Source organism: Malaya genurostris, chromosome 2 (genome assembly GCF_030247185.1).
Source record: "Malaya genurostris strain Urasoe2022 chromosome 2, Malgen_1.1, whole genome shotgun sequence".
In the NCBI taxonomy this organism is placed as follows: Eukaryota; Metazoa; Arthropoda; class Insecta; order Diptera; family Culicidae; genus Malaya; species Malaya genurostris.
In genome coordinates this window covers 275,742,894-275,760,759 of record NC_080571.1, presented here as the reverse complement: position 1 = coordinate 275,760,759, position 17,866 = coordinate 275,742,894, and the positions used below count along the sequence as shown (strand labels likewise).

General features: G+C 38.0%; 1 protein-coding gene across 2 annotated transcripts in view; it reads right to left on the bottom strand.

The window, feature by feature from the left end:
* LOC131430170 (uncharacterized) overlaps positions 1-15,307 on the bottom strand; it is a 35,583-nt gene extending 20,276 nt beyond the window's left edge. Inside the window, exon 1 of one of the 2 annotated variants that reach the window (XM_058594907.1) lies at positions 13,908-15,307. In XM_058594907.1, the coding sequence (XP_058450890.1) occupies positions 13,942-14,739 (798 nt within the window). In that variant the 5' untranslated portion in view covers positions 14,740-15,307 and the 3' untranslated portion in view covers positions 13,908-13,941. The remainder of the gene's footprint in view (positions 1-13,907) is intronic. The other variant, XM_058594906.1, reaches the window with a different exon arrangement.
* Between the last annotated feature and the right edge of the window lie 2,559 nt (positions 15,308-17,866).

Genomic DNA, 17,866 nt, shown 5'->3' with positions numbered 1-17,866 from the left:
CAATTCAACCGCGTCCTTTATCATTGGACCGTATGAATAAAACGTAGCAAGCTTGAATTTCGGTAGTAAATGTTACATGTGGAACACGTTCCTGTCAAAAGAAGAGACTTTACTACTCAACAACTTTCGAACATGCTACAAACTGAAGAGTTTACTACAATTTTTCGATAGGTATATCTAGAGGTTGCTACTTGTCTGTTTGCTGATAACGCATGGACTTAAAAGTCCCGGGCTTAACAAAGAGAAAGTTAACTTCATTCATCAACGCAATCTCCATCAAGATTAACGCAAACATTCCAGCGCCGCTCTAACATTTCAATAGCACTTTTGTAGAACGATTTATCTTTTGTCTGAAAATAGGCCTCAGTTTCAGCGATAACCTCTTCATTTGTGCGAAATTTCTTACCGACGAGCATTTTTCTCAGGTCTGCGAACAACCCGTACTCGCTGGGAGCCAAATCTGGTGAATATGGTGGATGTGAGAGCAATTCATGTAGTTTTGCCATTGTTTTGATTGACTTGTGACACACTGCGTTGTCTTGATGAAACAATTTTTTTTCTTTGCCATATGCGTTCGTTTCTTTGCAATAACTCACAAAGTAAATAAAATAGAAAATGAAATTTAAACAGCTGTCTTTTAAAGGTTAGTATTGACTGAAAAAAGGTGACTGCAATAAAACTAGCGCCATCTATGTGTTCGGCCCGGTACTTTCATAATGTTGAAAAGGTTAATCAAATTATTTAGTTTAGACGTGTTATGGGTTCTGTTATGAGCTGAGCATGGAACTAAACTAAGTAACATTAATTTTCAACTACGGAGAAAGTTGTTTTCCATTAACGATTTTTTTCAGATTTGTATACTTCCTTGAATGCCTTTATTGCATCAATTTTTCCATAAATTTGTTGTATTTAGCACAACATATACTACTTGGAATAAAAAGTCCCGGGCCTCTCACAGAAATGACGTGAATAGTTTCGAACAGTGTAGTGTAGTGCTGATCGTGCCAGAAGAGTTCTAGTTTTCATCAAGGTATGGAAGAAGATGAGTTTCGTGTCCTGATAAAACAGCAACGGTAAAATTGGTAAATGAGTGGCGGTACGGATTGGTCTACAATCCCCCGTATTTTCCAGACCTGGCTCCCAGCTACTATTATCTATTTCCAAACCTGAAAAGGGTTCTCCAAGGAAAGAAATTCTCGAAGGCAGTGACAATTTTTTTTTTCGAAGGGCATCAAAATGTTGGAGAGTATCGCTCTAGATGGAGATTATATTGAAGAATAAAAAAGTTTTCACGGTAAAAATCGACTTTTCTTGGTTAGGCCCGTGACTGCTTATTCTATGTAATAGTGTAATAGCACCCCCATTCATTTCGGCTCCAGTAGTTATCTCATATATGAAATTTACCCATTAGAGAACGTTAGATTTGCTGTCTCTGTTCGATAAATTGACTTTAAAGATAACATGAAAATAGGTGCATTCGCTTCGAGTTGTCGCGTCGCTATAACAGCAGTATTGCACAATTTTCGAACTATTATTTCTGTGGTATTGTTTCTTAGAGCCGAAGCAAAGATATTGTATCCGAGTTTATCACAGTTCGTTGATTAAAAATCGAGTGATCGGCAAAATAACATGGCGGCTCTACCAATGAGTACAATAGCCCTTTATTGATTCCTATAAATATTTCCACTATATGATTTAAATATACTGAAATTTAAACTTACACCAGGTGTTTTAACAATTCATTTCCATTTTTGATTGCATGGGAACCGTTAGTTGTTTTATTCGAAATTATTATTAATGTTATTTTATTTCATCCCGTTTTTAACTAGTTATTATTGTATAACTATTTAATAATCGTTTTCTACACATTTTGGCTATATTTCTCACAGTTTTTGGATATCTTGTTAGAAGAATTGACTGCCTTTGGTGATGCTACTGGATAAGCAATTTACTTCAATTTTTGAAACAATCGAAGGGCTGCAATTTATGTATTCTGGTCGATTTTTCGCACTTGGTCGACTCAGGTTGGTTGCAAGCTCCGTTGAAAGTTTCACCAGGATTCAAAAGTTCGAGGTAGGTTCTCAATTTGTCTCCGGTTAGTTCATGCTGCTCCCATTTTCTTTGAATCTTTCCCATGGCTGGTAGATGTTTGTTATGCAGGATAGTTTAATTGGTAAAATAATTTCTCCGACTAGGAGTTAGCTACGGGTTCGAGTCCCCCGTCTATGTGGAAACATTTTTGCGGTTTTGTAATTGTAATTGTAATTTATCAGCCCACAACCTGGCAGACCGTGTCCGCCCATCTGCTTGAGTGAGGTTCACTTCAAGCTGGTTGTGAGCCTACTAAAGCCTGACCGTTGATATGCACTAGACCGTATAGCACACCGGCTTCCTCCACCAGCAGACGCTGCTCTGAGTCCCACTGGTTTCAGATACATTGGGTTAGGGATAGTGGAGATCAATAGGGAAATATAGCATTTAGAAGTTTACTAACTACTACTAACTACTGTGTTTATGGCTGAAAATAAAGCGTACGGAACAATAATAATAATTATAATAATAACAATAATAATAATAATGATAATAATAATAAAGTGACAATAAAAATAATGCACTTACCCCTCTCTCCCCACCTTACCTCAACTTACCAAAAGTCGAGTTATCACACAGAGTACCACCTTTTCGTCATTCTCTTGGGACGCCTCAGTGTTCTTCTTCCTAAAATTTCCTTGCTCTTAGGCCTTCGATGACAGTTCCTTATTTCAACATTCTCGTTTCATTGCGCCCCCACCATGAAAATAAATAAGATGAAATAAGGTCAGGTGTTAATAAGTTTGTTGGATTATATGATGTAAGGTAAGGATGCGCATTCAACACCAGATTGTCCAGGGAAGCCACAGTATGTACACAATGGCACGATTGCTTAAAATGTCTTCACACCTGCCCGAATCAGTTTCGCCGTCAATGCAATTTGTATAACATCAGTACCGATATCAAACCGGATCGGAAAGGTTTGAAACTTCCTTAACGGTTCATAAGATGTCAATCCACTCTTATTCCTGATCAGAGATGCCAGAACTGCAGATATGTCTGTAAATCTGCAAATTTTACAGACTTTTGGAAATTGTCGCGTCCTTCTTTTTTTTTCAAGTTCGTTTAGTTATACATCATAGAGAAATTTCTGCTATATTTGCTAACAGCAGATTTGTTTTCGGATATACAGACTTTTGCAACGCTGTCTGAATATATTTGAAATTTTTATCTGGCATCTCTGTTCCAGAGCCGGGGTGAATAAGCATCCCAATTGCATCAGAAATGCCTGAAACCACCCAATGGCCCATTGTCAATTTCAAGCAGTATCAGTCATGTCAACTCCGTGATCAATACAGATGATATAATAAATTCGTTTTACAGTTTTAAGCGAACGATCGATCTCGGTATGATCCGACTTGGTCAACACGAAGTGTAAATTGACTCCCACCCTCATCCGCCAAGCAGGGTACGCGCCCTGTAGTTTATCATCCTAAGCTCAGGGCAATAGGATAGTTACTATTAATAATATAAAATTAATTATTTTTTTAAATAAAAGTTTACATGTTGCACACTTCCCACGTTGAGAATATTAGCAAGAGTCACAAAGTGGGTTGATAATCGAGACATCTATAGTAAGATGTTAGTTCCTTATCAACAGTTGCACTCTGTCCCACCGCTTGCTAATACTCCGCACCTCCTCATTCTGCTAAAAACAGGAGTCACCAGTCATCATTTGACACCGAGTAGGCATGAGGTCGGGGCTTGTGACGACCAGAGCTAAGTCAATCAAACTGCCGATACAAACAGTAAGATATGATATTTGTCGCTCCTTCCAGGATGTGGTGCACCTTTGACCCCCATGGAAACATTTTTGCGGTTTTCCTTACATAATTGCATTCACGTGTCAATTTTCCAATCAGTTTTATCCGTTAGATACTGATCATATTTATGTTTGGTATGTTTTTGTCTTTCTCATACAGAAAGGTTATGCAATCACTTGAAAAACCGAGTAGCAAAAATAGTGTCATATACCATTCGACTCAGTTAATCGAGCTGAGCAATGTCTGTGTGTGTATGTGCCTCACTAGGATGGCTGAACCGATTTTCACAAACTTAGCTTCAAATGAAAGATCTCATGGTCCCATACTGTATTCCTGAATTTCATCCGGATCCGGAGTTATAGGATAAAGTGTGTTAAATATTCTACAATGTCACTTAAACCGGCGAAACAAAACACGTAAAACAATTTCTAAACTGGTCTCTAACTACACAAATCGATAGCCATTATCAGTAGGCAACTAAACAAACCGATTCCGGCTGTCCTGGTTCCTGGTCTCCGGTTCCGTAAGCACCGGAAATAGTGGTCATATATTCATAAATGGATCTCACTCACTTTTCTCAGCGATGGTTTGACCGATTTCCACCGTCACTTAAACTGGCGAAACAAAAACCGTAAAAAATGTTGTAAACTGGACTCAAACCCGTTATTCTCAACCTTAGGGTCAAATGAAAGGTCTTATGGTCCTACCAAAAATTACTGCATATTTTCGGATACAACAAAAATTTAAATCGTCGTTTAGAGTACGACGGCAAAATTGTATAAAATCTTCAATAATTTGAATAAAATCTAGTAGAGCTTTGTAATGGGATCGATGCATGAGTTTCTGTATCAGTTGCACAATTTTAAATGAAGCAAACCAGGCCCGTACCCAGGATTTCGTTTCGGGAGGGGCCCAAAGATAACAAAAATAATGTTACTGAAGATTGTACCTAATTTTCGGAGTGCCTTTTACGGGTGTTTTCAACAGACACTTTAATCTTTTCCACTTGAACTGTTATTGTATAACATTTCTTTACGTTAACTGTCTTGTTATTTCTGTAACAAATGTCTGAGATCCTCTAAATAATTATATATCTGTTTTTGATTTCGGGAGGGTCCATGGCCCCTCGGGCCCCCCCTCTGGGTACGTGACTGAAGCAGACGCAACCACGTGTGAATTTTTTTTAAATAAGTTTCACAATCGATTCTTTCTACGGTAATATAGGCTAACGGCTCCCTATTTCATCTGAGCTTCTATTTTCATCTCATCCCTTCACCTCATTATTTTGAACATGAAGAATATCTTACAACGTACCTGAACCAAACTGTGGAATGTTTTTAAATTGATTATTCAAGCTATTGTCACACTTTCTCAATGGAAAAAATGATTTTAAATTCTTCGGCGATCGTTTTTTTTTTTCATTTAAAACAAACTCACTTTTCAATTTAAGACACATTTTCGTCTCAAGATTTACAGTTCGTCATGTTTCTGAATATCTACTAATCGATTCGTCTCAAAACATGATCACTATTTCGCACAATTACACCACTATTGAAAGCTTGATGACTTAATAAGTAGTGATGTTGCCAAGTTTTCTCATAATGTTTCAAAACAAAATTGTTTTTTTTTTTTTTTATATCGTTTATTTATACCCGGCTTTAACCAAGTTGCGGTCGTTCGCCGGGCTAAATTGTTTTTCTTCTTCAAATTATCATCAACAAATATTTTTTTAGTATCTGTGACATTAGTTTAATTATATTATTGATATTTATATTTCAATAAAACTATTTCGGCTTCGAATATTACCAGAAAAAGCGTGTTAAATACTAATGAAGTAATCATTGTGGCAAATCTAGTAGTACTGGTTTCTTTCCGCTATACGTCATTATAACACTGTTAAGTATATCTCCGTTGATTTTTCATTAGGGCGTATAAGCAAGTGACAGTTTCTCTTCAATCAATCTCTCTTTCGATTATTGCGATGTGATTAAAAAGAATTTCTTTGATTTCACTATTCTGTTTGAAAGTCGAAAGTTTCGGGTATCATTTCATGCAAAGAGTTGAGTGATGAACGTGGGAACCGCTTGGTAATTAATAGAAGAGAAAGTAAACAAAGAGAAACTGTCACTTGCTTATACGCCCTAATCAACCGAGATATGTGTTTCATCGGCTGTGTACAGAGATGCCAGATACTTTCATAGAAAATATGTATCTGCTCTATCTGTTTTCACTAATAAAATGAATCAGTTCAAATTGGTTTAAAATTTTAATATAAATGTTTATTAGTGTTCACCATCAAATATTTGCACAAAAGATTTCCATTTTAACATGTGGTTTGTACATTTATTAATAAACTTTTAAAAAAGTACTGTAACCAAATACTAACAGATACTCAGAGAGAAAAGTCTAACTTTTTACTTCTTACTTTTTATTAACCTTTACAAATCTGTATTAAATTCAGAAAATCTGTATAAAATCTGTACTCTGATTTAAATCAGTATGCGAACACAAAAATTTATACAATACAGATAAGTCTGAATAAATGGCATCTCTGGTTCTACATTTTGTTTTTAGAAGGGCTAATGCCTAAAAAGTAGCAATTCATTTTTTTTGTTTTTTTTTTAAATTCTTCGAATTACCTTCATAGAAAGATTTTAAATTTAAAACGAAAGGTGACGGAAAAGATCCAAAAAATTTTAAACGTCGAAATGATTCCAAACTGTTTCTAAAAATATCGTGTGTTGTCTCATAGTTGGTATTAGGCCCTTTTTTAGACAAATTCTAACATTTTGAACCTAAGAGTGTAATAGTGCAATGTTTTGTATGAGATGAATAAAGGACCAACGGTAGGATGAATATAAAACCTTTGAGATGAAATTAGGAGCACAGTAGTGAACATATCAGAAGTGTTTTTATCTGATTTTTTGAATATTATTTTAATTTCCAAGGAATGTGAATCAATTCCCAATGTGGAGCAAGGCGAAATAAGCAGAAATATGAAAAATCGTAGTGATTCAGGTTTTTAAGGTAACGTCCTTACAAATGAGATGAAATAGGGAGCCCTTACCCTATCTCTATCGTAACTTTGTTTTTGGTTATTATTTTAGTTAGTTTCACAACAGATTTTCGAAGTTTATGTTCATATAAACGTAAAATATATATAGAACTGCATATTTAATTTTTTTTTTTCATAAATACGTTTATTTCTTAAGGCAGTTTTCATAAGTTTTTCTTCGCCGTAGCATCACTTTTACATAATATTCTTATCCTAATTTAATTCTAACATAGTCACAACGTTTTGCATTTATTAAAACATATTCTCTTATTACTTAAATATCATCTTAGGTAACTCGTCATTAATTATGAAATCTACTCGAAAATATTATTTGAACCAAACGATTAACTTCTATAAATTATAAAATAAGCTGTTATTTTCAGACATTTTGTTAATAATTTCATAAACTGTTTCGAGTTTGTTTGTATCATTACATTATTTTTATTCTAATTTAGCTATTGGTTGAACTCATGGACGCAGCTGGGATCAGAACTAAGTCTTGAAAGGGGCCTTTATTAAATTGAAACTCCAGTTTTCTTTATGAAATGATAAATAAGTTTCATGTATGAAAGGTCACGACAAGCAAGAATGTCTCGAACTGGGATATTGGATAGTCTACCTTGGGTACGCAAAGAATTTATTAGTTGAGATCTGACATCACGATACTCCACGCATGTCCAAACGACATGATCAATATCTCGATAACCTTCGCCACAAGCGCAATGATTAGTCTCGGAGAGCCCAATTCGAAGGAGATGTGCATCTAACGTGTAGTGATTGGACATGAGTCTGGACATCACACGAATGAAATCTCTACTCACATCCAGTCCCCTGAACCATGCCTTTGTCGATATTTTCGGAATAATTGAGTGCATCCACCGACCCAGATCATCTTTATCCCAAGAAGCTTGCCAGCTGGCAAGTGTTCTTTGGCGAGACGAGCTATAGAATTCGTTGAAAGCAATTGGTCTCTCATAAATTTCACCCTCAATAGCACCACGTTTGGCTAAAATATCGGCTCTTTCATTGCCAGGAATGGAGCAATGAGCCGGGACCCAGACTATAGTGATTAGATAATTATTGTTCAATATGTCGTTCAGGCACTGTTTTATTTTGCCCAGGAAAAACGGTTCAGTCTTGCCAGTCATGTTTGACCGAATGGCTTCAATTGCACTCAGACTATCTGTGAAGAGGAAATAATGGTTTGGAATTAATGTGACGATTACACTCAAACTATAATGAACTGCTGCTAGCTCTGCTATATAAACAGATGCAGGTTCTTGAAGCCTAAATGAGGCCGAAACATTATTGTTGAACATACCAAACCCTGTCGCTTCTTCAATTCGCGATCCGTCCGTGTAAAACATTTTCTCAGAGTCAATATGCCTGAACTTACTTGAAAATATTTTTGGGATTTCCGTCGAACGTAGATGATCCGGGATTCCACGCACTTCGCGCTGCATGGATGTATCGAAAAATAAAGTTGAGTCAGGGACATTTAGGAGGCTGACACGGATAGGAATATATCTTGAAGGGTTGATTTCCTGTGACATATGGTTAAAATATACTGTCATGAATTTTGTTTGAGATCGAAGCTCGACTAGTCGTTCGAAATTATTAATTACCATGGGATTCAGCACCTCACATCTTATTAGCAGGCGTGATGAAAGCTCCCAAAATCGATCTTTTAATGGAAGAACTCCCGCCAGAACTTCAAGACTCATTGTATGTGTCGAATGCATGCACCCTAAAGCAATTCGCAAACAACGATACTGAATTCGCTCCAGTTTGATAATATGAGAGTTTGCAGCGGAACGAAAGCAAACGCATCCATATTCCATCACTGAAAGTATCGTTGTCTGATACAATTTTATTAGATCTTCCGGATGAGCACCCCACCAAGACCCTGTTATTGTTCGAAGAAAATTTACTCTTTGTTGGCATTTTGTTATCAGAAACCTAATGTGTCCTCCCCACGTGCATTTGGAATCGAACCACACCCCGAGGTATTTAAAAGTTAAAACCTGTTGGATCATTCTTCCCATCATATGGAGCTGAAGCTGCGCGGGATCATGCTTTCTTGAAAAGACGACTAACTCTGTTTTCTCCGCAGAGAATTCGATACCAAGATGAACAGCCCAATCGGACAAGTTATCTAAGGTATCTTGCAATGGTTTATGCAGATCAATAGCTTTGGGTCCAGTAACTGAAACCACGCCATCATCTGCCAATTGTCTTAGTGTACATGGGGTTACTAGACAGCTGTCAATGTCATTTACGTAAAAATTATAGAGGAGCGGACTGAGGCATGAACCTTGCGGGAGACCCATGTAACTATTTCTGAGTGTTGCCAAATCGCCATGTGAAAAATGCATGTGTTTCTCTGACAAAAGGTTGTGCAAATAATTATTTATAACCGCTGGGAGTCCATTTTGGTGAAGCTTGTCTGAAAGAACATCAATGGAAACTGAATCAAATGCTCCTTTAATGTCTAAAAATACAGATGCCATTTGTTGCTTTTGAGCGAAGGCAATTTGGATGTCAGACGAAAGTAATGCAAGGCAATCATTCGTCCCTTTATTTCTACGGAAGCCAAACTGAGTATCTGACAACAAACCGTTCGTCTCGACCCAAGTGTCGAGACGTCGTAGAATAATTTTTTCGAACAATTTTCTGATGCAGGACAACATCGCAATGGGTCTATATGAGTTGTGATTGGAAGCTGGTTTCCCCGGTTTTTGAATGGCGATAACTTTCACTTGTCTCCAGTCAGGTGGAACAATATTTTGCTCAAGAAACTTGTTGAACAATTCCAACAAACGTCTTTTTGCGAGGTTGGGCAGATTCTTCACCAAGTTGAATTTAATTCTGTCCAACCCTGGAGCGTTATTGTTACAAGACAAGAGTGCTATAGAAAATTCCATCATTGAAAATGGGTTATTATTAAAACCATTATTTGGAGGAGATTCCCGTATAATGCTCTGCGTAGGAACAGAATCTGGGCAAACTTTCCTAGCAAAGTCAAATATCCATCGGTTCGAGTATTCATCACTCTCATTGCCCACGTTACGATTCCTCATTCGTCTGGCCGTGTTCCAAAGAGTGCTCATTGAGGTATCTCTTGACAAACCTTCGACAAAATGTCTCCAATAGCTACATTTTTTGGCTCGAAGTATGCTCTTGTACTTGGTTTCTAAAACCATAAGTTTTTCAAAATTCTGAGGAGTTCCTCCTCCCCGTTTTAGAAACGTCTTGCAAGCATTTTGTTTTGCGAGTTTAGCCTCTGAGCACTCTTTGTCCCACCAGGGGTTGGGAGGCCTTCTGTTAGTCGTTGGCCCAGGAAAGCGTTTAGTTTGGGATTGTTCTGCTGCCTCCAGAATCGAACAAATGAGGAAGTCATATTCTTCAAGTGGAGGGAGCTCTTCCATTGAATTCAAAATACTAGAGATACTACTTTGGTATTTAATCCAGTCGATATTTTTGTCAAATCATATGGAATACTAGCGGAAGTAGCAATGCAATTGCTACTGCTAATTGAGATGATGATTGGTAAATGATCGCTACCGTGTAAATCAGGCAGTATTTTCCAGGTGCAATCTAGTCGAATTGATGTTGAGCAAAGAGATAGATCTAATGCACTTGGGCGTGCCGGAGGTCTTGGGATCCGTGTCATGCTACCCATATTTAATACCGTCATGCTATAATTGTCACAAATGTTTTGTATTAAAGATGATCTGCTATCATTGTAAACGGAACCCCACATAATACCGTGCGAATTTAAATCCCCCAGAATCAATCGTGGTGCAGGAAGGGCTTCAACCATTTCATTAAGCTGTTGCTGTCCAACTTGTGCTTTTGGAGGAATATAAACCGAAGCTATGCAAATATCTTTGCCTTTAATGTTTATTTGGCAAGCAACAACTTCTATACTAGAAGTTGAAGGGATGTTTAATCTATAAAAGGAATAGCATTTCTTAATTCCCAAAAGCACTCCACCATACGGAGAGTCTCTATCGAGACGTATAATGTTAAAATCATTAAAATTTAAAGCTATGTTTGAAGTAAGCCATGTTTCGCATAAAGCAAATACATCACATTTTTGACTATGCAATAATATTTTAAATGAATCAAGTTTTGGCATGATGCTTCGACAATTCCACTGCAGGACAGTGATTGTATCATTTGCGACGGGTGATAAATTATCCATCAAAAGATACAAAACCTGAGACAATTGGCCATTGAGCTGATAACTGCTTCAAAAAGGTTCTAGCTATTGGAAGGAATGCCATTATGAGGGTCTTTAAGGGTTCAGATATATTGAATGCTGAGAAAATCCATTCAACAATTTCCGAAAACTTCAGTAATCCTGTTGGTGGCTGTGAAATGGAGCCCACTGGATTATTATCTTTTTCTGTACTAGATCCTGGATTGGTTTGTGAATTTGACAAACCAGGAGGCACAGTCTTTGGTTTTGACTTTTTTTGTTTAACACGGGGATCTTTTTTTGAAGATGAAATTTTAGGTGTCTTTTTTGGTAATTTGGAGGAAGACTTCTTTCTCTTAACTGACCCTTGGGTAGTGATAAACGAATTACCTTCACTATTTTCGTCAGAGTCAGAGTCCTCTGGTTCCTCTAGATTTGAAAACCCGTTTTCGGTTTCCAAAGGGGGGACATCAATGACCGTTTTAAGCATTTCTGCATATGTGCGCTTAGACCGTGCTTTTAAAGAAAGCTTAATTTTGTCTTTGTGCACTTTAAATGCAGTGCATACTGAAATATCATCATGAGGACTATTCCCACAATAAATACATTTTTCAATTTCCTTGTTGCAACCATTATCTTTATGAGGCCCTTCACACTTAATACATTTTGGTTTATTACTACAGTAAGTAGCTGTGTGGCCGAATTTTTTGCAGTTCGTACAATTCATTACATTTGGAACAAAAAGCCGAACAGGGAGGCGAATTTTATCGACATAGACATGGGACGGCAACGCAGACCCGGCAAATGTCACTCGAAACGAGTCTGATGGGCGATAAACTTTTTTTTCCTCTTCATGAACTACTGAGTACAGTTGTTTGCACTCAAGTATTTTCACACCCTCAAGCATAGAGTTCTTGAAACGACCAACACCATGCTTGAGTAAATCATCTACCGAAAGACTCGCTTCGGTAACAACACCGTCAATTTCGACATCTTTGGAGGGTATGTAAACTTTATACTCTTTATTGAAATGTTCCGAAGAGACAATATCATTCGCGTGTTTCAAATTATTTACCACAACACGAATTTTATCGTTATTTACTTTTATGATCTCTTTGATTGAAGAGTATCGTGATGTCAAACCTTTATTAATTTGAAAAATGTTTAATGGCTTTGATATACGTCTAAAAAAGACTATCCAAGGCCCAGAAGAGCTCTCCTGATATTTTTTCGTTCGTGGGGGTATCGGATTCATGCTAGGATTTACGTCCATGGATTCATCCATTACATTAAAATTTTTAACTAAACTTTAAAATAAAATTTGAAACCAACACTACACAGTACTCAATCAAAAGGAAAAGAAAAAACTTCTACCTTGAAATTGTTGTCTATCTCCGTTGCACTGCCGTGTAGATCCTCGTTGCTCTAGATGTTCTTGTTGGATGTATCTGGACGTTGATACAATGCTGAAGCTCACTGTAGCGATAGAATATGATGTGATGCTACTGCTACCTGACATCCAGCACCACTCGAATTCCGATTTGCTTTCGTCTTCGCCAGCTGTAACCAGCGCAGGTCACCGGTGTATACCTGCGTGTTGTATGGCAGTGGAAAGACCGAGTTGTCTTGTCTCCTTCTTCCTAGTGCTCCGCACCGATATGCTTCTGCACCGAAGTGCCTTCGCACCGGTGTGCCTTTGCACTCTCCTGCTCAGCACTTGTGGCTGTATATTGCGGCCTGGGTAGAGTTTGGGAAACGCCCTTTGTTGTTTCCTTCACCAGCTTGGCCCAGCACTAGGGCTCTCTTATGCAGCACGACTATACGTTTTAACGGCTGCTGCCAACAGGTCTCCACCTGTAGTTCAACCGTTGTCGCATTTAACGCGTGTAAACCAACCAGCGTTATCAAACTGTACGCTTCTATACACAACCTTCTCGGTTGAACGGCTATTACTGAATGGCATATTTAATTTCTCTCCATAAAAAACATAACTCATATAGCTGCATATTCAATTTCTCTCCATCATATATCACTGATTGTAATATAACAAGAGTTGCATGGTTGTTTTTCGTAACAACGGAAGAACATAAAGATATGTTGTACAACACAGAAAAAGTGAGCTTCTTCCATAACACAACAGTTGCCAGAATTGTAATATAAACTAACTTGATAAGTTGCACACTCAGGGCAGCAACTTAATGTGCTACTTAGGTTCGAAGTCTGGACTCGAACATACGACATCTGACTTGTTAGTCTGGCACCACACCCTCTGAACCGCTGACCCGGGCAACATTACACTACACCCAAACCGCCGTTTACTTTTTCACGTTACTTTTTTTACTTAACTCTTTTTACGAACCAAATTCCAAATAATGTACACCTTTTTAACGAATCAAATTCCAAATAACGTAACTTTTTTTACGAACTACCTCCATTAACGAAACCCCGTTTAGTTCGTAAATGGAGGTTTCGGTGTATATATAGCGTCATAAACTCTTTTTTTTTCAATAATTCAGCAGCTAATTTGGTTTTTCATCGTGATCATATAACGAATTGTTAAAAAAATTGAAATTAGCAGTGACGGTAATAAAACTAATTATATATATGAGAATACGAACGAAATAAGAAAGGCATCATTCCACCACAAGCTTTAATTTGTCATAGATTTGGTTACAATATAAATTTCGTATCATTTGATCAATTTTCTTGTTGACAGGGGCAAAACCTAATATCAAAATCTTCGACGGGAATCAAACCCAATACAAAACCTTCATCAAGATCTAATTCCACCTACCTCACCTTCGTTATAATACGTTTGCCATCCAACTTTACACGAAAGTTGACCCGATGTCATCCCTCTGTCCGAGGCGTGTAATTCTAGCGTGCATATCCCGTAGCTTGGCCGAAAACACATCCATCCGTTGGTCCAGCTCCTCGTAGATGGCATCCTGACTCATTGACTGATTTCGGATCTGTTCGTCTAGCTTGGTCTCACTGATTTCCAACTTACGTTGAAGATCCACTAGCAAATTACTAAATTCCTTTATCTTGCGAGTGGTCGAGGCCTCCAGCTTCTTCAGAGTGGTACTACATTCTCGCTCGTGCTGCTGTTCCAGCTGATTCACTCGACTCTCAAGTGCATTAATTTTGTCCCTGTTTTCACCGGCCAGCTGGTCCAGCTGAGCGTCTAGTGCTATAATTCTACTTTCAATGTTCAGAGAAGCACCCGTCGGCATGTGACCAGATTTCATTTTCTTCTTCGCGGTTTCACTCACGTTCACTTTTAACGTATTAATTTGTTTTAATAGATCATTTTTACAGGCTGTTAATTCGTTTTTGAGAAACTTTATTTCCTCTGTTTGCTGAGACAACCGCTTCTCGGTCTTGGATGTATTAGATTTACTACTGGCTCGTTCATATTCCTCACTAAGACGCTGTTCCTGGATACTTTTCAAGGCCTTCAGTTCACTGCTAAGTTCACCGTATGCGTATTGGGTAGCGGTTAGATTCTTCCGAACGTTGTTCAATTCGTTGCTGATTTTGTGAATGTCGGCAGCCGTGTAGGTCGTTTTATGCCGGCTGAAGTATGACAGCCAACCGGTGTTTTCGTACTCTTCTGGCTGCATGGCCAACAAATTTCTGGCCAACGTTTGTTTCGACAGCTGAGTTCACACTGAATCAACAAATTAACCCAGATTCTTCGCGGTGCATCAGCACCAGCCGAGAGAAAATCTTTTCGAACACTTCACAGTTTCTCCCACAGAATAACACTCAAGCTTGAAAATGCAAAACCAAACAAAAAAAAAACGTACGCATACGCGAAGGTAATTAATTAATTACGAAAATAATCTTCTTCACTCCAGACTTGCAACCATCAATAACGGACCGTCATTCAGTTGAACAGAGAGCAGCTTTGGTGCGCGATAATTTCGCCTTCAATTTTCCAACGTGATTCAAAACTTGCGCGCCGCTAATAATGCAATGCTCCGTTAATGCTGTTGGTACGCTTCAAGCAAAATTAAAAATAAATCTTCCGACCGACTGCCTCTCAGATGGGCACATTTGGACGCACCGCCAAAAACGAAGTTTCGTCCGTTTATCTGCCGGTCGTGAACGGGTGAGGAAAATATTCCGAATGGAAACTACGTAGCCGCGTGTTTACTCTACGATGTCTCGATGCCGTCTAACGTATTTCGGATCGCCCCATACAGCATAGACATCTACTCCATGAAAATGCCAGTGAAAATTGAAATTTTGGCACCCGGTCGACCCGACGCGTGGCCATAGAGAAAGCGAGAAAATTAGAGAAAATCTCAGTCGAACTCCAGCGTCGCGTCGGTGGTGCAAAATTCACCAGTGAAAATCGAACTTGTTCGTGTAACAGACATTTTAATGTACTTCAATAGTCATTCTTCTAGGAGCCGACTTTGATATTTTTGTTTTGACTGAATGACTGAACGATTTTTCAAAAGTGTTGTAACACCAGATTATATTACATCGAAACACTCATCTGAACCAATTTTGACATTGATAAATGAAGTCAATATATTGATGATGAGAAAGTGTTGCAACAAACGTTGTATGCACCATAACAAACAATTTCGCAGTGCAAAGATTGATACAGTTGTTGTTCAGATTAACATAGCATGTTAAAATAAGCTTTCAGTGGTTGTTGGGTGGTTAGGCAAAGACAATGACGAGAAAAGTTTTTGCTTTGCTTATAGGCAATGCAATTAGCGCGCTAACGATATTTTCAATTCATGACTTGACTTAAACGTTTTCTTTGCCAAATTATGTGATCATTTGATTTATATATTTTGGTATTTTAACGTTTCGTGTTTTATCTTTTAAAAGCTGTACTCGAAAGAATGTAACTGACAAAAATGATTTATTTTAAATCGGGTATTATTGTATCTTACAGGTAATAAATAAACATATATTAGCAATGCTCTTACAAAATTGGTTAAATCAACCTGCTCTTCTTGTGTTCCCGCACCTTGCACTTAACTTTAGCCTTCTAATTCTGCGCTACACTTGCGCCATCCTTGTCGGTTTTGAAGACTTTCTCTGTTTTCCTAAGATCAGACCCTGTCAGCTTGGAGCGATCTCAATCTTCAGTTCAGCAACGCCATCGTACGGCGTCTCATTCAACATGTCATGTCAATTGTATGGGTGCGCAGCCCTGCTATTTTGGCGCGTACGAATTTGACATTTCTCTCCCCTACTTCTATGTAAGAGATTCGATGCGGACTCACCTGAGGGCGACATGCTCGCAAAAAAGGATGTTGCCAATTATTTGTTCGGGAAATGTGAGAGCTGGATATCTTGTTAATATAATGTCTTTGCTAAGATTCTATTTGAAGTTCTGGTGTTCTGGTTCTGGTGTATTTGCTTCCATCGACTCAAAAACAACATCACTGGCTTCTTAGCGCTCGATTACCGGTTTTGCGAAATGGTACGATGCCAGATCCCACCAAAAAAGAGTGTTACCACCGAGGAACCGGAGGAAAGGAAGCAGTCGCTCCTGGAGACACTCTTCTTTATATATCTGTAAGTTAATGGTGTCGGTCGTCATTATGGCTATACAGCCGATAAAGGGGGAGCAGTGGTTCATTGGTTCGATCTCGCTATTGTTGATGAGAGTATCGTTATTACTGTTGAAAATCCCAAGCGTTGGGTTCGTTGTTAGCTAGTGCAGGCGTACGTTGTTCTACGCTAAGACAACATGAAACAAGACGCCTAAAGGGGTTCTATATAAATTTGAACTAAAAAATCATCCAGATCGAAGCACATAATTTCAACAGATCGTAGCGCGCTGGTTCGACTTATAGGCGAACAAAGTTTCAATCATAGTTATATTCGAATAGATTTTTTTAAATACCTTTGCGGCGAATGTGATATCCCAAAATCTTTTCAACTAAAATCAGTTGAATTGATTTTTTTTTCATTGTTTTTATTAATATTCTCGTGTACTTGAACAAATCCTTCCTCACTTAAATGATTTTTTTCAATGAATTTTTTCAGAATTTAGAGCACCAGAAAACTTGATTTTCTAGCCAACAAGCTATTTTAAAGGACAACCTTTTTTTCTAGGAAACTGAATCGTTCAAGTACACCATAATACATCTATCATAAAGAAAATGTTCAGTCAAGCGGTACGTCTTGGAAAGTTTTTAGAAAAAGATAGGCTTTCTAGACATGGTCTTAACTCTGACAGTTTTTACCTTTTTATCTATTTTGCAACCCTCTTTTTCTTCGAACGTACTACTAACGAACTGTGTTTCGATTTTTCAAATAAAATTTGTATAAACCACTTAAAAAATCACCAACTTAGCCCACTTTATACATAATCCCTTGAGGTCAAGCCGCACTAGGCCGACCCGACTTCGAATTTTGCTTCACGGCTGTGGCTAAGCTGCACACATGATTAGTTAAAGTATCAAAAAAGAACATAATATCAGAATAAACTGAATTGGTGTCATCCAGTGTTGGTGATTGCCGAAAATTTGACAGAAGCTGATATATTGCTATCTATATTGTATACAACATTTTCAATCCGGTAGAAGATGCTACTAGAACTCGAGTCTCTCAATGCATGAACCGCGAGAGAATTTTTCTACATTTCTTCGCTCCACTTCATACTCTGAGTATTTCACGGCCCTAAAATTACAGTCTGACAATGATTGGTGCTGAGTGGAATTTACCAAGAGAGAATCGCACGTTGACAATTATCGCAGAAAATCGAATCGATGA